Source organism: Cygnus atratus, chromosome 7 (assembly GCF_013377495.2).
Source record: "Cygnus atratus isolate AKBS03 ecotype Queensland, Australia chromosome 7, CAtr_DNAZoo_HiC_assembly, whole genome shotgun sequence".
Lineage (NCBI taxonomy): Eukaryota > Metazoa > Chordata > Aves > Anseriformes > Anatidae > Cygnus > Cygnus atratus.
Window position 1 is genome coordinate 5,015,557 of NC_066368.1, and position 24,083 is coordinate 5,039,639.

The 24,083-nt window shown below is 42.4% G+C and overlaps 1 protein-coding gene across 2 annotated transcripts in view; it reads right to left on the reverse strand.

The window, feature by feature from the left end:
- TACC2 (transforming acidic coiled-coil containing protein 2) overlaps positions 1-24,083 on the reverse strand; it is a 79,985-nt gene that overhangs the window by 18,898 nt on the left and 37,004 nt on the right. For both annotated transcript variants that reach the window (XM_035547826.2, XM_035547827.2), the window contains 8 exons: positions 22,278-22,435; positions 14,094-15,411; positions 9,541-9,601; positions 8,314-8,521; positions 4,682-4,743; positions 3,688-3,800; positions 2,744-2,915; positions 1,469-1,609 (listed from right to left, as the gene is read on the reverse strand). In XM_035547826.2, coding sequence (XP_035403719.1) covers positions 1,469-1,609; positions 2,744-2,915; positions 3,688-3,800; positions 4,682-4,743; positions 8,314-8,521; positions 9,541-9,601; positions 14,094-14,488 — 1,152 coding nt within the window. In that variant the 5' untranslated portion in view covers positions 14,489-15,411; positions 22,278-22,435. The remainder of the gene's footprint in view (positions 1-1,468; positions 1,610-2,743; positions 2,916-3,687; positions 3,801-4,681; positions 4,744-8,313; positions 8,522-9,540; positions 9,602-14,093; positions 15,412-22,277; positions 22,436-24,083) is intronic.

Here is a 24,083-nt window from a genome sequence, read left to right on the forward strand (position 1 = left end):
TGTGCATCCCTAGAGCCGTGCACAGCATCACTCTGAGGAGGCACTAGCCAGCATGCCATACAAGTGAAAATCAGAAAAAGAGCTTTAAATCTTCGAGAATAAAGATAAACTGTGTTAGGGAGGTCTTCTTCCTTGGGAACAGCCCTTCCAGACCTGCTTCAGTCCCTGTCTTCAGAAGCCTGAAGGCAGGGTTGATCAAATTTCTCACCTCTGAACCCTGGGATGCGTGTATACCTATTTCTTGCCTTAGCTTTTGTTAATTTGGGTGCAGCAGTACTCCACAGGTGGAGCAGGTGACAGCATTTCTGCGTGCGGTACTGCTTTCAGCATGCTCTTCTGTGTCACGCTTCGGTGCGCCCAGCTTTGCACTGCACTCTGAGAGCCTTAGTTACCTTGTTAAAGTAAAGCAGCACTGTCTTAGTCTGAGCACACAACACACACGCGGCAGGCACAAAACAGATACCTCGGCATCTAAGGAGCGGAAAGAAGACAGGGTAATCTGCCTGGCTAACTTCAGTGCTTCTATCCTCATTGCAGCAAACTCTAACTCCTCCTGTCAAGTGTTTGGTTACAAGCAATCCACAAAAAAATGTATTCAGAACACAGCAAAAATGTTGAACACATTAAAAAATTGAATGTTATATTTTAATGTAGAATTCTGACAATTCCTGGGTGACAAACATGTCCCATATTCCCTTCACGTCCGGAACATTGGTACAAAATGCCTGTCTGTGGTTAGTTTTGAGATAGCTATACAGACAATTTTTATTAGGGGGTAAGTATGGATAACGCTTTGGGTAAAAATAAATGTTTTCTGCAGTTAAAGCTGTTTTTCACAGACTTCTCTCATTTCATTCTCATTTCATGTGAATTTATGCCAGCTGCCACTCTCAATTCAACCTTTGCCGTTCTGAAATTTCACTGTGAATATTCTACAAAATATGTCCTGACACACAAAACTGCTCTGCAGACGGATTTGCTTTTCCTAAAAGAAACCATGCCAAATTCGGCATTAGATAGATTACTAGAACAACAAATCCTAATTTTCATTTCAGCAGTATTCAGATCTTCATCTCTGAAAATGCATCCAGACCTACTAAGGTCAGGTGTCAAGATAACTCTCCACAAGAGTCCTGTGTTCAAGCTTTATAGGGTTAGGGTTTTACAGCTGCTTCATAAAGACTACTGCAAAATATATATACATCAATGGTATGGGATAGCTGAAACTGTCAAGGAAACTTAAATTCAATTTTATGCATTGTATGAATTAAAGTAAAATCTTTCTGTCCCTTAGGTTCCTGAAAGGCCAAAGTTACTCTGGGAAGAATTAAATCATTGTTTTCCTTCCTTTCCACCTCCACTCCAAGTCACCTCCCACCCCTTTCTGACAAGGTAAAGCATTCTCTACCTATGTAAAGACAAACTTTTAAGCTGAAGTAAAAGTGACATTTATATGTCTGCTACAAACCTGAAGTTTCTGAGCAAATACCGGCGGGTTCTTTTCTGCTAAGTCAGGATCTAGATATTCAGGTTGATCACATATTGAGGTTTTCTTAGATATCCTATTGAGAAGAGCATCAGCAGAGACAAAGGAGTCTTCAGGAGAAGCCTGGAGGGTAAGAAGGATATTGAATAAGTAATGGAGATTGTCCAAGTAATTCAGGCTGACAGCAACATACATGTCTGCAAATCATTGATTCCTACTAATTTCATACCTCACAGAAGATTTCCTTTTTCAATACACAATTCGTAGGTGTAACAGATAAGCATCAAGAATAATTCTTCCTAATTTAATGAGTTATACCTAAGTTATGTTCACAGTTATAAGATGATCAGGATAAAGACATAATATGAGGCTAAAACGAATTACGACAAAAGCTAGACCTCTCAGACTTGAGCACCCAAGGCTCCATATAGTGAGAAAACTCTTCAAGCTAATTAAAATGCTTTGCATGTATCAACAGCATCATTAAACAATATAAATTATGCACAGAATTAAGGTGAGCTTCTCATTCTGCTCTTCAGTAAATCATATGTTGTCATGTAACTTAGCGAGCCTAGTGCTGTAGGCATATATGAAACAAGTTCTTCTGGAAACGTGGAAGCCTTAAAGGAACCTTCTTGAACCTGAGAAGCAATGCTCTAAAGTCTGTATGCACTGCAGGCTCAAGAAAGGAAGGGGCCACTAGTAATTAAAATCTAACCCAGATAAGCCATTGAAAAAAGTGATTTAACTGGAAGCTGGGCTAAGTTCTCATGGTCAAAAAAGTGAATTTTACATTATCACATGACAACACAATTAACAGTTTACAAGAAGATGTGAAAGGCCACCTGTTTTTTCCAACAGGTTGTTTTGTAATTTTGAAATCTTACACCACATACAACAGAACAAACCATGTCTCTATGTTTGTTTAAAAACACCCCTTTTATGTATAAAATACCTTTGTATATATCAGGTTAAAGTACAATGTCAGAAAAACTGTATAAGAAAAAAGCACTTCAAAATGTCAGCTTGGAATAACTGATCAAAAGAGCATTTAAAGCTATGGGAAAATTCTTCTGCATTCCACCAGTTCCATCAAACTATCTCCTTCATTTGGGTCCTACCCCAAGCTGTTATTAAGATCTTTAAGCATTAGTCTGAGTTTTCGCTCTGCTTGCAAGATCCGCATGTTCTGCCTCTTGTATGTCGTGAATTTTCTGCAAGAGAACGATTCCCAAGCTCTTAACATAAATCGCTTACTATTTCAATAGCCTCTGGAGTTGTTCCTAGGGTCATGGGCTCCAAGTCTTTCTGTTTTGACTTGTCTGGGGACTGTAAGTGCGCCTCTTGGCTGGCTGTTAGGACTCGGGAAGCTGGATGTTGTATTTTTATTCCAGAGGATTGTTGGGCTTCAGGGTCTTCAAAACTTGACCTGGAAAAGGATAGTGTACAGGCTTTCAGGGTGGAGCACAAGGCCTTCACAATTCTGCTTCTGGTAACACCTAAATAAGTCCTCTTCAGTACTTTCATGTGTGTAAATATAAATATTCTTACAACTCATCTTTCTAGAAATCATTATATCTCACAACACTTTGCAATATCCTTTAAAGCAACACACTGGAGCCATCTAAATAAACCCAGTTCCGTCAGAAAGGTTACTCACATTCCTTAAATATTTCTCACTTGCCTTTTTACCCCTTTCTCATTGTGACCTAAATCTCTCCGAGGAAACAAATTTTCATAAGAAGAACAGATGTCCTTAAAGAGCAAAATTTTGGAAAGCAAACACAACCCACACATCCTGTTCTTATGAACTAGACTCATTGTTTAGAACATATAGCTAGGAAAGTCCAAGTGACAAGTTGCAATTAGATGATTTCTAGATTGAAATGAAAACGACCACATTATCTGAGAATAAAAACGTAAGAAGGAAGCCACAGCCTAGTGAAACAGTTGCCACTATAACTCTATTTAGTAAGAATATGAAGAAGAAATACATGTCCTTATTCCTTCCCATTGCACAACTTCTGTACCTTTGCCCTCTGTTCTCTATCATATGTGTACACAGATGGGAATCTATTTATAAACAAACAACTCAGCAACACAGAAGCAGAGAGAGGAAGAACTGCCTGCATGCGTGCTAGGATGGCAACCCAGTTCCCTGACACCCTTTTCCATTGCTGAATTTGTTTGCAGCGACGTACCCTGAGCACGGCGTCGTGGAATCAGACAGTCTGATAGGAGGCGATTTGACTGGGCTCTCTTGCTGTGCGTCAAACATTAGGTATAAAGATTGTTTCTTCGGGGTGCTGTCATCCTGCTGGCAACAGGAAAAGAAAGACTCATTAACCAATTCAGCCATTCTCCTTTACAGTTAACTCACTGCTTTAAGTGACTGATTGACTTGACAAACAGCTGACAACATAGGACCGTAACCCAGCCCACGCTAACTGATACTGAGATGATCCCTGTAAGGAAGAAACCATTAAAGAACGTAACCTAAACAGTTCATTCTTTGTAATGGCTCTTCCTCTCCCACTTCGGAGTTAATCAGATTTCTGGTCCTGTCAGGCAGGAGGCACCTGTTGACTGAAAGTTACCAAAATATTCATTGAAATCAACGTTTTTCTCATCAGTTTATGTAACTGACAGACATACTTGATTTTTTAAAGTCCCCTGTGGATATACCCCCACTGGATCTATTCAAGCTATCAAATCCATGAATTAAATGGAAGGCCAAACAACTGATAACAAACATATAGTACTGCATTCTATATTTCATCTTCATTCTGAATTCTGTCAGGATTCCCTCTATCTTCTCAAAAGTTTTACTCTCAGTTTCTAAAAATAGCTCGGTAGCTGGTGTAGACAGCTCTGTACTCTATACATGGGACTATATATGGGGACTATATATGGGACTATATATGGGACTACTGAGTTGCTTTTAATCTCCAAAAAAAGAACTGCCATGATACTAGCTTAAAAATAAAATAATAAAATGGAATAAGCTCTACGAGATATAGGACAACAAAGCACATGCAATTTACCCCAGTTATGCCAATTTAAAGGAGCTGGGTTTGTAAATCTGCTTCAGGCACATTATAATTAATTTAAGGGGTAGTGAGGTTGATGGCATTATCAGGATAGTGGGTTATGACAAGGGAATGCAAATGAATGGAAATGGAAGTGAGAACTTACAGGCACAGAGGAGCCAATTTTCTCCATATATTCTATTTCATATGAGTTGCCATATTCCAATTCTGTAACAGAAACAAAAAAGAGCCATTAAATACATGCCATGAATTAATTTTTGCATAAGTAAATGAGAATTCTCATTTACGAGGGCCATTCCCATTCTGAAATTTTAATCTGATACTTTTCTATGAGATGTTAAAAATAGAATATACAGAGAGAAAGCAGAAGATACACTTGCACCGATTTTCAACAATGAATCTATGACACATATCAGGCAAATGGAGTTGCCTGAAAAAAATCTGCTTTATCAGCTTGCCCCAGATTCTGCCTCAGAGCTCAGAATATTAACAAAGTTTCAGAGCACTTCCCGAGCAGATAACTTTCCCCTGTTGTGCCATCTTATCACAGAAAACACGTTTTTCAATTATTTGTAATGTTGATTCCAGTTTCCTGTAACGTACAGAAAAAACAAGCTGTTGTAAAATAAAATCACTTCTGTTTCTTAATGTATATCATACAGTTCTTAATTAAGAAGGACAACTGTGGTATCACTTGAGATAAAAAGATGTATAAAATACCTGCATGCTCACTGAACAAGGGGTGAGACAACAGCCCAGTTTACTTGGCTGGTTTTATGTTTAAGTTATGGAGGAAAAGCCTGAGGCGGGAAGGTTTACAAAGAACCCTAAATCTAAACCCTAATAAAAATGCAAATCTTTACTGCTGCTGTACTTCTAATCTCCTAATTACACTAGAGGGAATAACCAGCATTTCCCTTCAATCCGTGGTCACCTAGTAGTGAGCTGATACAGAGGAAGACAGATAAAACACAGCAAACTGGAAAGGAGAGCATACCTTTCTGCACCCAAATAAAAGCAAAGACTTTGTCCAGTGACACCTTTAAGTGACATTAAAAAATAAAAGCATCATTAATTTGTCCTAATTCTGCATTTTACCCTGTTGCCATGAGTCTAATGGTAACCATCGTTAGAACATGTGTTCTTTAAAAACAAAGCAGCCCTAAAGATAACCTCTTACCTGTCATGTTTTGTTTTGTTTTGAATAAAAAGCACCACGGAATACAAGAAGCCCCAGTCTATGTATTTTGTAAAACAACCACTGAGGAGGAACAGCCACAAACTCACAGCAACTGACCTCTGGGAGATATTAAAGTACAATGTCTCAGTGAAGAGAATGCAATAAGAGTAGGCTCCTCACGTTTAAATTCCTGGCACCGTCTGTTTTAATGGCAATCGGAAGCCAGGTAAGACAGACAACCTTCAGGTACCAGACACAAGCCTCTACCTAGCGAAAGCAAAACCAAACCTGAAACAAGGAGATGGTAACAACCTTCTGGATGTCTTATTGCAGGAGAAACCAAGAACCTGTCTTTGTGTATTGTATTTACCTGCACACAGCCCATGAGGTGCACCACGGGTGCTTGTGGGCAGCTTTACGACCCCAGACAGCCACGAGTGAGCACACAGGCACACTGCACAGGAGGAGGAGATGTGCTGCCACCATCCTCTGCTGGCACAGGTGGCCGTGATCCTGCAGCTGCCTGCAGCACGCCTGGCATTTGCAACCCCAACTGACTTTTGGGATAACGCGTATTTAACTTACTGATTTCAGACGGCAGAAGACAGACGGAAATACTTCAGCTAGGAACAAAAGGAACAACACGACTCGCTAAACGCAGCTTGTTTGATCTCGCCTGTCTCAGAAGTTTCCAGCACAATCACACACCATCTCCTCTCCAAGGCATCTCCTCTAAGATACCATCTCCCCTCCAAAACCTCAGGCTCCAGTTCTCTCTGTACATTTAAATCTACGAATGCCCAGGATACCCTATGAGGTAAGATAATTATCTTTTATAAATGCATACAACAGACTTACTACGTGATGTCCTCCAACTCCTCCTACAAATAGCTGCACAATTACATCAGAATTTTCTGCTAATAATTACGGCTTATTTCTGGTCTGCGAAACACAAAAAAGGCAGCAGTTACAAGCAGAGCACGCAACAGATGAGAGCTGGATGTGCAGGCTGGCTCAGTGGCTGGGCTGTATCGGTACAAAAGCAGCGCTGGGTTACAGGACAGCAGTCACACCAGCGTCTGGGAGGGGTAGAAATATCTGCACTGACAACAGCACTGGAATTACTCATAGGGCTCTTGAAGCAGCAGGAGCAAGACTGTCAAGGGAAAAAATTATTATTTTTAAGAGATCTGAAAAGCGGAAGCATTGTTGATTATAATTAGCACGTAATCTGAAACTGACTATACCATGCGGCACACATGAGACAAGACAATTAGCATTTAATTAGGAGCTTTGTGCTCTTTCTTCTACCTCTTTGATAGCTCAAATGATTGCTTTAGAGTCTCTCTCGCTCTTCTTTTGTTCTAATTCCTTCCATATAATTTAATTTTTCCCAGATTTTGGTGGTTATTTTCTAAAAAATATTTCTTGACTTAAAAATTTCTTTTAACCCAAATGAAGTGAATCTGCTATCTAAAACTTCTCATTTGACTGGAAAACCAAACGGATTTACCCAGACTGAAATACTTATCTGAACAGAAGACTCAACAGATTTCCAAAAAGTTATGAGCACGTGCATGTGAATATGTGCGGTCCCATTAAAACCAGGGTGATCATACATGCCTTTTAGTGTCAGACACATTTGACTTAAAAGCTTAGCAGTTTTTAATCAGGCAAAAACTCCTCAGACCCTGGCTAAAATGGTACAGAGCAGCTCTAGTGGCAGCCTGGGACTCGGGTCGAAAAGTCAGGAAAAATAATGAAGTCTGATCAAGAAGGAAAAGTTGAAGCCAAGTTAAACTCCTGCATTCCTCCCGCCCTCAAAGCCGACAATCTGCCTAGAGCAGATGTTGCAGAGCCGTATTTCCTCTGGTAACCTCAGTGAAGGCCACACACGCATTTCCAACTGGCTAAATTCTCTCTTCCATGTTTTGCAGACCTGGAATGACAGCCCTCTTCACAGAAACTTCCAGCTTTAGCTTGCAGCTGCTTATAGAAAGGGACTAGAGGAAAAATCATAATAAGCCGCCATAGAAGGTGATATTGTCTGGCTCCTGAATGGCTACTGTTTTCCATGGGGGATATCCTGGCATTTTTGTGCATAAAGAAACCTGGATCCCAGAAGCCTGGAGGGGAGGTGGTATGCTAAGGGTCTTAATGCACAACCTTTGAGCAGGATTTTAACCTGGGGCCTTCAATACTCGATCATATTTTCTACCACTCACGTGACAGGGACAGGCTCAGGCAAAAACACTGGTGCAGTGACCCTGGATCTAAGAGCACTAAACAAGAGCAGTTTCAGCCCCTAGTCTCCTGTGATGACACAGAGAGAACAGGGAGCATGCACAGAAGAACACCGCATGTCTATAAGTAACCATAAAAAGAAAGAAAAAGTTAATTTTCTCCAAAAGACCTTTTCATTTTCCTTTGAGCTGCCTCTCTACTCTCTCTTGAAAACCCAAGACAAAACAATTTGGGTTATTTATTCAGCTCCCCATTAGTGCCAAGTTCCTCAAACTGGTCCAAAGAGCATCATTTTTTAGGGCTCCTACAAAAATAACATTAGCTGGGTGCAGACAGTACTGCATAAAGCATACCCTCGGTAGGAGAGCTGAATTTAGTCTCATTAACAAACGTAGACAGATCAGACGGCTGCGGGTAATCCTGCTTATCCGTGTTCAGGTCCACAGTCATGCAGGTCCACTTCTGACTGGTCACCGAAGACGCCAGTTTCTCCTCATCTGTTGCATGAACGACCGTGGATATGACAGGAGGTGTTTCTGGAGTAGGCAGTGGGGTGGGATCCTGTAGAAAACAAGGGCTGATTAATGCTCTTCTCTTCCATTAAGAGGCAGAATAGTCAACGCTGAATTCCTCTGCCTGACCACAGTCATCTTTTTAATTCCGTGCTCTTCACTGCAGCCCTGTATAAAATACTTACAGAAAAATATTAAGCGCTTCGTTGGGAATTGTACTAGTGACAAGTCCTCCCAGTATAACTAAACTCGCTGATGATAAACACTCGTGTTGCAAAGCTGCCTTGATAACAAGGAAGAAAGAAAACCCGGAATGGTTTAAATCTGTCAGGCACTCGACATAAGTGGCACCCATCACCCATGACAGAAGTCCCTGAGTAGCTACACCGACTTTTTAGGCTTCCCTCAAATGAGCAAGCCTGCCTAGGGCTGAGAGGTCAGGAACCCTTTCTTCACTTCTGGGCTGTCAATAAAAGGGGAGGACGGCCGAGGGGAAGATGAAAGCAGCTCGGAAGGAGCCGTGCCGCATCAAAGCAGTTGGGCTCTTACACACGGAGCAGCTTTTGTTAACTCCTCTTCCAAGAAAGCCACCTGCTGGCTGCTTATGACAAGGAATAAAACCATCCCAGCACATGCTCCTGGTAGAGCAGCCCATGTGTTTTATTTCTGTTTTCCTTCCAGCCCACCAGCTTTATGCATTCAGTTTCTTACTTTCTGATATCAATTTCCCAAGTCAGATAGTTAGCTTCATTTTTCAGACTGATACCTGACTTAAAGGTATTTATTCATCTTGCTGCTGTTGTAATGCAGGGCTTTCCAAAGTACGTTCATTAATAGTCTAATTGCAATTCCCAGGGCTAATATACATTGTACAGGAGCTAATATACATCGTATGCAGGCCAAAAGTTTAATACCTTATGATTATAGGCCTATGTGCTATACATGGACACCAATATGCTTATATTCTTTACTCTTCTACTATTAAATTCTACATTTAAGTAAATGAAACTTCTCTCTGTGCCCCTCCAAGAATACAATTACACAGATCACAATGATGCAGTACTTTACCTGAGAAGGAGGATCAGATAGTGGGGATCTTTTTGGTGATTTTTTCACCCTAAAAGTATCACTAAAAATAGAATTAAAACAGTTAATATGGTAATACCAGAAAGAATAGTGTCATTTCACACTTAGCAAGAGGCAGCTACAGAAAATGCAATCTCTGTAAGCCTTTCTGCTTCAAAATCCCATCCATTAGGCAGCAGCACCACAGAGAAACATGCTGTAGGGACTTATTTTTGTCATGCACTTGGAACAGGCCTAGATTCCCCAAAAGCTGAGAAAAGCAGGATTGCCATATTTCTAAATTCACTGAAAAAAAGTTTTTTTTTTTTTTTTTTTCTTTCATGCTAGCTACTGACACGTTTACAGAGCTGCTTCATTGCAATTCAAATCCCCGCTCCACCCCAGGCATCCTCAGTGGCCTCAAGCAAACTACTTAGCTTGTCTGCTTCAGTTTCCCACCTGAAAATCAAGCCCAAACCACACCTTTACAAGAATGACCTGAGAATTAAAACTGTGATAGTCAGCAAGCTCTAAGAAGCCCATAAATCTTTAAGATGAGAAAGAAATGGGTGTGCTTTGGATGAACTACACAAAAAGCGAGGCCGATGCTGTTGCCAAGATGCCAGCACAAAGCTCCATCTTTACTCGTACACCCAACAGTCCCCCCTTAAAAACAGCTACAGCAACCAATATGGCAATTCTGCTTCCCCTGACAGCTCAAATGCAAACTGGGACTACACACACTGCAGCCCTTCAGAATCCCCAAAATTTGAAACAGGCAAAAAGAATGAAGAATATGTGATATATTTATGAGTGTTGCCTTTATGTTTATTCACAACTGGTTGAAGGTATTTCCTAACAGGGACATAAACCAATTATCTACCCGGTCTCTTGCTGTGTATCGCCACAGCTACTCAAACACATTTTCACTACTAACTAGAAAAGGCGGAAAATATCACACCAAACTCACTGATAAAGATTTAATGTTAGAATTTGAGATGCTGTGCCAAAAATTACTGCCCATCAGCTCATCCCTGATCAATGAGTGGCAAGGTCAACACTGGAAATTATAATGGAGGGTTTCAGTTCGTAGAGGGTGAATCAATACCACATCTGTAGGGGAAAATAAATTGGGCAGCTGAATATTAGGGTGTTCAATGCTACTAATTTTCTAGTTAGGGTGCTGGAAATAATTAGGATAACTTATTCCTTTAAGGAGGAGAAACACTTTATGCAGTACTTAAGCAAGAGTGATTGTACAATGTTGTTGTGCAACAGCAGAAATAAAACTTTACTGTATTAGCTCAAGGATAGGAAATCTGTATGGTTTTTAAAAGAGGATCTTCTTTCACAGACAAACAGATAATGAGGCACCAGATTCTTGTAGCTCATTCACAGGCAGGCGTTTTACTTAAAAAAGCTTTCGTATGTGCCAGTGAAGTGACACAGTTAGCATAAGAGCTTCATGCTGATTAACTGATCATGCTGCAAAATAAATGAGTAAAATTAAAAAGCCCATAAATCAAAGAAGAAACTTGAAATGTTAGCTTAGAATTACTTACAACAGAGAACATACAGACATCACATCTTCTACCATCCTAAGACAAATAAGACAGAAAAGAGAGACAGACAGAAGGAACTGACAAAAAAGATAAACCTACAAACAGTCCGTTAATGTTAATGTGTTAAGGCAACCCGGTCATGCACATCTTCTACCTGCATAAGGTTAACGTCTACTTTTTATTGTGAAATAGTTTAGGAGAAAAAAATATTAATTAATTAAGTTCTTTCATGTTTTGAAATTCAGCGAGATACTTTAGACACGCTTTCATCTCACAAAGCACATTTTTCAAAGCTGAGGCCACTGAGTTAAGTTTTTATCAACCAGCCCTGCTGGCAGCCACCTGCTTTTTGCCTTCCCAACACAGCACTCGGTTGGTGAGGGATGTCAGCCCGCCTGGAACAGCGCTTAGGCTTCGGGGAAGAGCACTGCTACTGAGCCCGGCAGCTTCTGCGCCGCTCTCCTCACGGGTGGCACCCTCGGAAGGTGGCGCCTTCCATCTCTCTCGCCCGGCGCTTTGGGAAGCGAGGCCGACACAAGGCCCCTGTTTTGCCTCACCGCTGTCAGCAGGCACTCGGGAGGCATTGGCTGCTCTTTGTTCAGCATCACCTGAGCACGATGAGCTGTCTCCAAACAGCTCAGCACTTAGGCATACGACCAGCGAGTGATTTGTGTCAAGCTGCCATCCTTTCTAAAAATCCCCCCTCTTCACACGGGGGTCAGTCCTTCGACTGCTTCAGGTTTCATTCACGAACAACAGCCGGTTATTTTTATTGATTGTGAGGGATGTAAGGCAGCGTACAGCGCAGGCTCAAAGTAGTCAAGCTTAGCAAGGGCTTAAGCTCGTGCCTGGCTTCTTCACCTCCCATAGGCCTCACCTAGAAATTGAAGTCTGGCTGTATGAGGAAAACGTTCTCAAACTGGCCCATGGAGTTTTATTTCTGTAACCCTCAATGCTGCTAGTAACCCCCCTGACTTGGCAAAAGCCACTAAGTAGGGTTTTAGAAGTCCTGGTAGATCACAGCATCACTTCCACCTCAAACACCCTCCTTTCCGCCCCTTGGAGCCGTAGCGTTTTGCTCCAGCTTCTCTCTGCTGCCCCATCTGCTGCCCCCATGCCTGCCCTGCATCCCATGGAGGAGCCATGCTGAGAGCCCTTTTTGCGAAGAAACCAGTGACAGGCAGAGGCAAATACAGCCACTGCTTCCCACAGCAGCCCCCAGCAAGCCTTAGGCCAATTTTCTTTTAGAAGCATTACAGCTGCTGGCATTAAGGTGCAGATCCTCTTCTTTGTTAGGAACCCATTGCAAAAGCAGGTTATGGGGCTGCAGTGGGCAGATGTATATCATAACACAGCAAAATCGGTCCTAGGCAAGGGCAAAAAATTCCTGTAACCCTCCTGAAATAAGATTTACAAAACTCTTTTTAAATTCACGTTGTCCCCAAGTTAACAATTTGGAATTAATTCCGCTATTCACAGCAGATGGTGGACCCACGAGGTTTGTAGTGGGGGTCTGTCCGCTCCAAAATGACTCCTGGATGACACAAGGAGGCTCTGGCTGGCTGTAAATACCGGACTTCAGGATCTGCTGACATTAAAATCCCCCTCTCTCTTTCTGGACTTCCCAAGCAAGACTCAAAGAGTTCCTCTCCTGCAGTCAGACTTTTAAATCTTTTTCTTTTGGACCAAACCAGTTTGGACTTTAGGCTCAGAAAATGCATCAGCTTAGTATCCATCTTAATTCTCACCTTAATTCCCCCTAAATGTGCGGCACATCTCAAAAAGAAGCAAAACCACCACCACCACCAAAAAAAAAAACAAAACCAAAAAAACAGGCTCCTCCCTTAATAAGCATCTCAACTGTACAGCAGTCTGACTCCCAGAAGTCAGAAATGCTCCTAAAAACTAAAAGTGGCACACGCTTCCTCAAATCTGGCAAGGGAGGTGAATTAGATGTCTGGATGGTAGCTGGCAGCTCAGGAAAACTGAACAATCTTCTTCTCACTGCACAAGGTAGGACATTTTTTGCATGCTTTACATTAACTCTTCAAATTGCCAGGCTTTTACCCATTTTTAGTCACATTATTTTTAGTTAGCTGACATTTAAACGATAAAGGGACATGCTGCGAGATATTTTCTTATAGATACACACGGAATAACAATTTCAGATTAATGGGGTATAAACTTACTGATTACCAACTCAAAAAAATATAAGATAAGGGTAAGATAGCAGAACATGCACACCAGCAAGTGAACCATTGGATTACCAGAACTAGCCACTGAGGTTCCTATCCAAATATCTAAATACAACAATTTAGAACATTTATCCTGCAGTTTGCCCAATGTGCCTAAAAGCTGGATGTTTCCCTACCATGTAGCAGCCTAGGAGATTTCAACGCTTCTGAAGAATCCTAAGCTCTTTCACAGAAAGGAAACTTCAAGTTTTTTAGTCCTCTATTAAAAAACTATCCATTTCACTTCTTAGAACACCGCACCTTTTGATGTGTTTTCTTTTCAGTAGTGTAAGTCACCGGATAAAACCTGCTGTGTGCAGTAGGGGATTTGTTCTTGCCTTACTATTTCATGTCCCACTCAAAAAATATGATTCATAAAATATTATTTACTGGTATGAATCAGCTTAAACAATTTCAAATTCCAAGATGAGGTCACAGAAAATTTGGCACAAACTTGAGAAAATTTGGACTTAATCAGATTGAAAGCTACACTGAGCCCCTAAACTTTAAAAACCCAGTGCCCAGCCCAGTGGCCTCATCTGGCTTAATTTATCCCTGGTTCTCCCTTTTGGTCTGGAAACGTCAAGCTATTGAGGTAACAGGTTGAGGGAAAGCACAAACAGGCAGGAGTCCAGCTGCATGGTTAACAACACTCAGCGGCATCTTCCTTTCTCTATTCAACCCTAAAACTGATATAAGTGGGCTAACGGGTAGGGATGTGCTGCTTCTAATCCAGAAATAGCTGAGCCCTTTAACTTACGTCTTTAGAGGCGTCTTCTTCTTTTTTGCAGGTTTATTCAAGCTGTCTCCATCGGTCCCGTTTGTTTCATTGGCACTGGCTGGTATCTCAAAGGAGGCTGGAGATTTGGTGGGCGAGCTGGCGATCTTAGAAGACGACTTGAAAGGGTCAATAGAGTCCTCGCACATGTCTGGCTCGAAACTGTACGTTTGTTGAGGCAGTTTGGGAGATTCTTGCATTTTTGTACTAGATGAGAACGGGTTAAAATTGGGATCATCCCACTTGTCAATATCAAAAGTGTAAGATCCTTTTGTGATAGGGATCTCATTTGGATCAGTGGGTGTCTTGGTTGGTGTGGTCGGAACGTTATCAAGCTTTTCCACTGACTTTTTTGTCTTTGGCCTCCGTAGTGGCATTTTAGCACCTGGCTTTTTACCTGCTTTTTTAGGAGGAGTGCTCTCCTGCGGGTCTTCACCGATCCCTTTTTCTTCAGAATAATCAAACTCCAGCCTCACCGCAACACCTTTGACCGGAGGGTCCTCTTGTCCTCCGGTGTCAGGCGGAGTCACCTCCACAGCCTCAGGTGCCGTTGTAAGAGGTAGCGTTTTCTTACTGGCAGGGGGAGAGTTTTGTACTTTGCTGCCTCCAGTGCTAAACGCACTAATCCCTTCAAAACTGTCTGGATCCAAAGGGTAGGATCCCTCAGGCACAGCCGGGGCCTCCTGTTTCTCAGCAGAGATTTTAGAAGGTTCAGTACATTCAGGTTTTACTGAGTCAGCCTTTGCATCAGATGTTGGTTTATCCTCACCTGGGGCAGAAGCTGCTTGGTCAAGGTCAGACGGCTCTTGTGGCGTTTCCTTCACTGGCGGAGCATCGAGAGATTTTTTTGCTGACGGCTTCTTTTTTAAGGAAGCTGGCCTGGATTTCTTGGTTCGCTTAAGGGTACTGGAAGCACTACTCGAACCAGTACCATATGCATCTGCTGCTGGCGCTAGCGTCTCGTTATTGCCAAGATAAGACGCTCCATCAAAATCACTAGCTTGCAAGCTAAGAGACCGAGATAATGTAGATTTGGAAATTGGCACTGAATCGGTCGATTTTCTTCGAACATTCGCTTTGGGGTCACGATTCTTCGATTCCGGAGAGCTCGGTCCTAAGGCATGGAGAGAATCGACCAACTCAATGTTATCAAAGTCCAAGTTGTACGTTCCACTGCTGGCTATTGGCTTGTCCTCATCAAAGACAGTGGAAAAAGAATGGGAAGGGGGACGGAAAGGGCTTTCTTCAACGGATTCACTGTGGGACACATCAGCTACAGGGACAGTTTCCGGAGATAATCCTGTGGGAACAAACAGAAAAATCATCGAATTTTAAACACGTTTTAAAAACTGGTGCTTAGTAATCTTGCTATAATCTAATACTAACACACACAAAAAAAATAATAAAAATAGTAAAAAAGAAAGGGTAAAAGTCATTCAGATGGAGTAAGCAATGATTGAAGGACATAGGAACTGAAGTGACATTTTCAATATACGAACTAGATAAGAAAAAGAAGTTCTCCCCAGGAAAAAGATTCAAGTCAAGTTGCATGAAAACACAAAATATGCATTGGAATAGCCTCTTGAGGATACCTTCTGAACTAATTTTCACTTAGTTAAAGAGGTGGATATTACTATAACATGCTAAATACGCCACATACCAGAAAATCTGAACTTTGAACATTTTATTGCTCGTTTTCTCCTATTCTAAAGAGTTCACAGCATTGTGTCAGAGCTCTTCTGCAGTAAACTTCCTGTAAATTTGGCCACTGCTTCAGCAATTACATGTTGATCTTAAGTTTTATTTCCCATGTGCTATTTTTACTAATTTCCCAGAGGGACAGCACAATGGAACATGGCTTCCTCTCCACAACCCATCAATGTTGCTCCTCTGTCTGCCCCAAGAAGTCAATACACTAAACTTTGACCTCATAATTCCAAGTTTACAATAAGACGTGAATCATGGAGAATTTCATATGAAATAATTTATGGCAAATATTATAACAATAATAATAATAATCAGTTCAACAACTATACAAGTAATCTCGGTTGCAAATATTCTATAAGAAAGACAATTAGAAGCTCCCTACAGATTATTCAAAACAGATTTCTCAAAGCGTAGTGCTAACTCAACGATGAAAGGAAAATTTTATAGAGAGAATTATATGCCAGAACCATTCAACAGAACATCTTTTCATTGTAATTAAAGGCTCGCTTATCAAATGGAATCCTAAGAAGATTTATAGCAGTCTCTTGACTTGTTATATAACAATTATATTGGACAAAATAGAAAAATATACAGTGTATATCAAAAAGAAAGTACACCAGTAGGAAAGGATTAAGATGATGGACCCTTCTGCCTTCCACCTCGTTAAAGTTGATTACCAAAATGCTTTACGGATCCTGGATATGGTTTGCTTCAGTTGTCATTGTCCCTGCCCAAGCCTAACACCGTCACCTCCACCACCGTGTCCGTGTCCCGGTCAGGGTGTGGAGCCCTGGGAAATCCCCCCCAGTTCACAACCCACGCTACGCTAAGCTGGCTGCTAGGGCTGCACCCAGCAGCTGGGCTCCCTCCGATGAGAACGGGAGCAAAATGATTCAGTGCTTCCCACTGAGCAACGCAGCATTTTTTGTGTTTTCAATTTTAATGTCATGCAATTTTAAAGAGAAGCACGCTCAAGCAAAAATGAATGCTTTGCTCATCCTTAAATGATTTCAGAGAAATTTCTATGCATCTTTTTCACTTCATTCTTGACATGTTTTGCAAAACAATTTCCATTTTGCCCAGCTACATTCATTACTGCTTTTCATAAAAGCAAGGTGGACAGAGAATGAATCACGTTTTTGTCAGAAGTTATGAGTGGATTAAGAACAGAAAGAACTGTTTTTCTTTATTCCAGAAGAAACAGTACCTCTGCATAGAAATTACGGGAATTATTACTTATGGATGTAGAGAACAGAAAAAATTTAAGGAAATCAGATACATTTCCCATAGCAGTAGCTTAGAGCAGCACCAGGTATTTTCAGAGATTTTCAAAGGAGTGACAGCTACACAGTTTCTCTCAAGACTCAAATTTTACGGAGTTACGTGAACTAAACATATTGTTTTACTGCGTTTTTTTTTTTTTCCTAAATGAATGCTAGTAATGAGGCAGTATTTCAGGACAGCTTATTTTTTTCCTCATCTCCACGGGGCTGTACTTGGTTTCAGTCTGGCTGATTGGCCATTCATTAGCCACAATTTGCTGAGCTCGTGTTTGCTTCACACACACCTCACTTCTGACACTGGTGGGACTCAAAGAGTGTCGTAAAACTCCAGCGTTAGGCTCATCTGTGCGTTTTACACCACCGTGGAAGGGAAGACACCTAACCGGGATACAGAGCTATGAAAACCACATAGCTCTACAACGTCAGCACAGAACAAATCTAGGTCAGCGTGAAATAAAAGAGGGATCTGAACAGAGCCTTCTGAAATTACGTGTGGTTTTCATTCCCTCGTGTGCCCACCAGGGTTGAGGCTTTTTGTTCAAAGTCAGTACAAACATATATTTAATATAGATATATATAAAATCAATGCCCTGCAGGACCTGTAGTGCAGCAGACAGATGCGGCAGAGTTGAATTTGGGAAGGCATCACAGCAGCAAATGAATGTGCAATGCTTCCCATGCTCAGGGTAGACCAGCCTTCCAATCTGATGTTCTCCACGTAACACGGAGCTTGGAGCCCTTTGGTTGATTATTTCACAGCTTCCTCCACACCAAATCCTTCACTCACAGTGCAGATTTCTGCAGAGCGCAGCTCAGCTCGCCACTGCGATATTTCCATTGTTTCTTTATGGAACAACGTGGGAAATGGAGAAGATGGTTTTTGGGAGCCATGCAATGCTGCTCTTCGGCTCCTGCCCCACTGCACGGGGGTCACCTGCCTGGGAACGGCAGCAGTGCAGGAGGGGAAGAGGTGAACGCTCTTTGCTGTCGCAGAGTAGCACGGCTTTGTAGCACTACAAAGAGGTATTAAGACCTGACTTTAAGAGCATATTCAGAGAGCAGAACCATTTGTCTTCTTAGACCACAGGATTAAGCAAATCAGTCTTACTAATTACTGCATTTCATTAAAATGCAGCTTGATCGTGGAGGAAGGTACCACGCTACAAGCTCTGCAAAGGAAGGCAGAACTTGCCCTGGAGAGAGGCCAGCACAATGTTTTAAACCAGGCTTATGCCTTTCAGGGCTTATAGCAGGGTGCTGACAGTCCCCCACAAATCATCCCAGTAGGAGATGCCCACAGGCAGGTACTAGGTGGTGGAAAGCATTCCAGGAGCATGAGCGACAGCAGAGAAACCTGTACTGAAAAACAGGCGCTCCCTGAAAGAAATCTCCCACTGCATTCATTGAGAAGGCCCAAGGACTACTCCTTCTGCACGGACATTTCTTTGTAGAGAAAGTCTGCCTGGATTAGGCATGAAAAAAAAACACCGCCAACAACAAAAAAGCACCAACAAACCCCAGGCTTCTTGAGTGCAGGTGGTGAGACCTCTTGTGAGAGCGGCATGAAACGTTCAGTGCGTGGCATTTTCATGTCACCTACCGTGGCAGAAGAAAAACTCGCAGGAAAGCTATTATAAGGCTGCTTGCATTCATAAACAAACAAAAATCGACAAAGCGGATACTTTTTTATTTTTCTAGTCAACTACAGAAATCAATTTTTGCGCGTTATGATTTTGTACCAAGATTGTGACAGCACCTCGGATGACAGCAAACCTCCAACAGCCCACCAGGATCGTGGGGCAGCCCCAGCCCTCCCTGAAGGAAGCTGCAGCCCACGTGCAGGGGATGCGGTGCTCACAGGCAAGCACAAAGTTACCAGGCCTAATAAAGCAAATACAGCAGAAATTAAATTATACTTCTGCTTTCTAGAGGAAAAACAAGGATGAAGAAACGTTTGGAACATGCATGCAGCATGCACCCCCACACTGCTATAACGAAATGCCTCAGCAGACAAGCACACTTTGCCTACAGCGCATAGGAATTGGAATTACCTAACACTACACATTTTCAAACAGCTTATTTCACGTTCCTGCTTGTCATAAAGGCCTTTGAAGTTATGAAATCAATTACTAGCACTATTGTTAAAATTGCTGTAAAAATACTTCTGCCATTTATTCTGAGTTAAAATGTTGGATATAAAGCTTATTTTCAGTTTTCTTGTGTCAGGCAAAAACACAAAAGAATGTTTTCCAGAGAAAAATTCAGTTTGTTTTTGTCTGGGTCATCATCTCTCTACTGGGAGGGCTGACTTCAGTTCCCCTGGCACAAGAAGGAACTGGACACAGGTCTCCCACGAGAGATGAGTGGGTTGTAATGAGTAGACGGGGCTCCAGCTCTTGCATCTTCCCCCGTGTACAATCTGAGTTCGCTAAATCATCGGAGAGTGTAGGGGGAGAGGAAATGCCCCTGCCTAAGCAAGAATTCCTGGCCAGAGACAGGGAATTTGAGAGAAAGGGCTTGAAGCACTTCGTGGTGCTCAGTTGGACCAAGAAGAAGACCCTGCTGCGAGGAGCTGAAGGGACAGGCTGGGGACCCGCAGCCTCCTGTGCATTCACTTCACCTGAACTAGGTGCACGGAAAGCTCCTGGCCTACAGATAAACACCTCAAACGATAATTTAAAAGTCTACCAAACTTAAGAAGAGAACAAAAAACCAACCTCAAGCTCATTTGCTTCAAGAGTCCAACCCGCGCTCCCCACAGCCAACAAAACGTTTGGACGGGCGCTTCCCTCCAGACCGGCCCGCCGAGCGGCTCCCCTCTTCTGCTCAGCCCCTCGCTCTGCTGCTGATGGACGGGGGCCATGCAGCAGGTTTCACACCACCAGGAGCTGGCACGAACCCAGGGTGACCCTAGCTGTATTTCACTTTCATCATATTTATTAAGCCAGCGTTGAAGTCAACCTAATTAAAAACTCTCCTCTTGGCTTTCCAGCAGTGGGGTCCAGCTGTTGCGCTAATGACGCGATGCGGCATCACCGCAACCGTCTGCATCCATAATTGTTGTCAGATACAGATCAAATGATCCTTCAAACACTTCTGTGCTTCCTCCTTCCACCCAAACACACGCTTCATCACCAGCGTCCTGTCGAAGACAAAGGCGTGCGGCTGGCGAAGCAGAACCCCAGCTGGCCGGCGCTGCCTCTCGCTGAGTGCCGGGCTCTCCTGTTGCCCATATTCCTTATTCCTCTTAGTGAAACCTCTTTATGTAGCTGTATGGTATGAGGAGCCCTGCTTCAACTGCCCATAGCCCCCCAGTAACTCATCCTGTTTGTGTGCAGCCACATACACAACCTATGAGGTAAGTAACCTATAAGATAACTGGGACTCGAGTGGTTTATAAAACACAAAACGTTAAACCAAAATGTCACTTCTCTGAAGCACACAAACACCTAAATTACAGTCTCACTGTTATTAATTTCTTCAAACGGTTTCAGAAATAAGTGAATGCTTTGTGCTGGCCTCCTACATCTGAATTTTTTCTGCATTACACAGCTCCCTTCTCCCGTATAACCCCCCCGTTGTATAACTGCATTTTGCATCATTTTGGAATGCGGAACGCAGCTCTGGTAGTTTGTGGCAATTCGCCTCCCATGGACAAATCTGATTCGCAAATGAAACATTTTCATCTCTGCCATCCAATGGCTTTTAATATAGTTCACGCTGGCTATGAATAGATATAGTCAGTTTCCTATCTTTATTTGGGAATGCCCAAAAGAAAGGAGGAGGAGGTCTGGGACGCAGGAAGAAAAGAATCGCATGTGACAGGGACGCACATGTGTATTCAGGGGTTGAAGATAATCTACAGCAGTAATTAAAAACATGCTGCAATGCTGTTTAGCATATGCATTCTTTGTTCTCTCAGCACTTAACTTGTTTTGTCATCACAGATACTAAGATTTAGAAAAAGGAAAGAAGATGGAGAACGAGTAAAGTTGCTTGCCGCAGCGAAGAAGGAACTGTAAAGGAGAAACTGCCAGGAGAGCTCTTCCCAGTATTTTATTCTGTGGAATCAGTTTGTTGAACATCTTTCTAGTTTCTTATAAACTCATAGCATAAATCACAGTCTTAAAGAGCGCTCCTTAATGCATAAGCCCCAGAAATGCTTTAGGTGTCTCAAGCCATTTCCAAGACTTATTTGTCGCATTCCCAAAGGTTTAAATCAAGCTCGACAGCCTTTGCAATACATGCACCAGCCACGGACGTTGCTTTGCCACTGCTAAACGCAGCCACTACAGTGCGAAATGGAAGCTTTAAAGCACTGCATGGCAACATTATACAGCTTTCCAAAGGAAACGTAAGCCAGCTTTAGCCTGCTTAGAGTAAAATTGCCTTTACACAATTTAGCAATGTAATCAAGATGACTTGGCTTTTGGATGGGAAAACAGACAGCATAATAGGCAATTCAGTCTTAAACTGTTGAGCTGTCATTTGACAACCCAAACAAAGCTATTTTGGGATAAGGAGTGCCTTCTACTCCCCCATATTCTATTATTCAATTTGGAGAACAAAGAACACCTTTTGGGGCGGGGAAGAGGGCAAAGCTTTTTGTTTCTGGAATGTAATATTCCCTTCTTAAAAGTTACCTTGCCAAGAGGTTCCATTTTTATGTATCTGTACTACCTATACATTCACACTCATACTGCTCTGTTAGTGTACCACAGAGCTAATATAAATATTTCTACTGTTCTAGGAGCTTTTTGTTCACTTTCTGCTTTAGGTGCCAATACAGTTGAAATAGTATTTTGTTAACTGTCACTGCTAGCAGTGTTCAGCCAGGTGCCTGCAGGTCGTACCTCCTTTTTCTAGGCATCTGACTCTGAAAAGCTCCTAAAATACTGGGAAGAGGGAATGAAATTTGATTCTAAAGGAAGAATATTTTTTCTAGAAAGCTCCTATTTCCTTTATTATTTGCCCAATGGTATGGGCAGATTCTCTAATACTTTACTCCAGGAGCTGACAGGGTTTCTCCTCTCAGCACGGACAAGGCTCAGCATACACTAACTAGTCTCCCAGGAAACAATTTATTAGCATCCATTCCTTGCCTCTGCTAACACAAACACCTCACCTCAGCTTCACCTTCCTCAGCAACCTGTCCCACCCATGGCATGCTCCTTACCTGCGTCTTCCAAGGACAGCTGGGGCTTTATTTCTTGTTCTGCTAGGTCTGCTACAACTGCTGCCGCCGCTTCGGGGGGTGGCTGGGGCGGTGATGGTGGAGCCTTGACCGGTGTGGTGGACTCCGGGGTCTCAAATGCTTCTTCTGAGTCAGAGCTCCTGGGGAAAATCAAGCAAGAGAGAGTTTTCTTAATAACCTGGTCTAGCGAGGAGAGGGAAGATTCATGTTGGCAGTGGAAGATCCTATTTGGAAACGCAGGGCTTTCTGAGCTGATGGCAGAGACCTCAGCTATCAGGCCACCTCTGTGATTTCCAAAGGGAACCCACAAGGAGATATTACACCACAGTGTGATTTCCAGAGCAGAATATCACGGCCACGATCTTCTTGTCACTTCTTTGTGTTGCAAAAGCGAACACGTATTTGGAAACAAACCCATGCTGCAGAGCCTGCTTTTCAGTGTGAAGGAGGTTCAACCACGCACGCAACACCGACACCCCTATATCAGTTTCCGAAACTTTCCTTGGTGCAAACGTACATAAACGAACACATAAAACGAAAAGAATCTTCTCAAGAGTTATTTCATAGCTTCATTAAAAAAAAAAAAAAAAAAAGCTCTTAAAATAGCAAAGTTCCGTGTGTGCTCCTACAGGTGAGAGCGCACACGGAGATACCCGAGGTGCAGCTCATCCTTGGGTATCCTGCTTCCAGGGAAACACTTTTTACTTTTTTGTAGAATTTTCCCTAGCCCTCTGTAAACAGTAAACGTATAGGTTCGTTAAAAAGGTGAGATGAGGCGTAAAATGCACAGTCCCGGTATCGTCAATAATCCTTTTCTAGCACTGTGGGCTCACGCAGCCACAAGCAACAGAAGGACCCCAATGGGTTGGTGTCAGCCCAGCGAGGAAACAGCAGTACCCCGAATGGAGCCAGTCAAAGGAAATGCAAGCCTGAAAGGCAACACCTGTAGGAAATGATGGGAAACCTAAATGATAAGTGAAGATCTAAACCACATAAGGACTTGCAATCCACTCTCGCAAGAGCAGATCTGAAAACCTGAAATCCGGTTTAAACTACATCCCTTCAAAGAGGCAGCGTGCCTTAAGTTCAAAATATTTTAAGTTTACGAACAACTGAGAACAAAGAACTTCTGGAAATAAAGCTACACCGTAGTTAGTCAACAAAGTAATGTTTTCTCCTGCTTCCACAGAAGTGCTTCAGGAAACAAAGTCGAAGAACCAAACAGAAACAGAATTTGGTATTTTTCTTGTAGAGAAATGTTTCCGGTCATAAAAGTAAACCTAGAAAGTTCTCATCTAAACCAACAAAATTAAAGGTAATTCATCCCTCTCATATTTTCACATGATTCTCATTGCCTGAGCTTCAGCACAGCTTTGTTTTGCCAATATTTAGTAATCTCAGCAAGATTCCGATCCGATACTTTTAATTTTCACCTGCACCCCTCCATAAGTAGCAATATAATCAGTAAAAACTTTCTTAACCATAACTCAAATGCAGCTGAGTTTGTTACGAGGAGCAGTCGTGATAGCAAAGCTTGGTATTTAACACGGAGGTCTGAAGGGAAGCCCCACACCAGAGAAGTGTTCGTTGTCATCTCCTGCAATGTGGGAGAGAGCATAAAGCCTGGGAGCATAGCCCAGGACTGAGCTCCAAGGTCTGCATCGCATATATCCTGGGAAAATGAGAACCTGTGTTGAATTGGGTCGGTTTTCCTTAGAGAAAACACGGGATGGTCTCTCTCGCATAGGATATTTTTAAGACTGTAATTGTACTTTCAAACTGTAACAA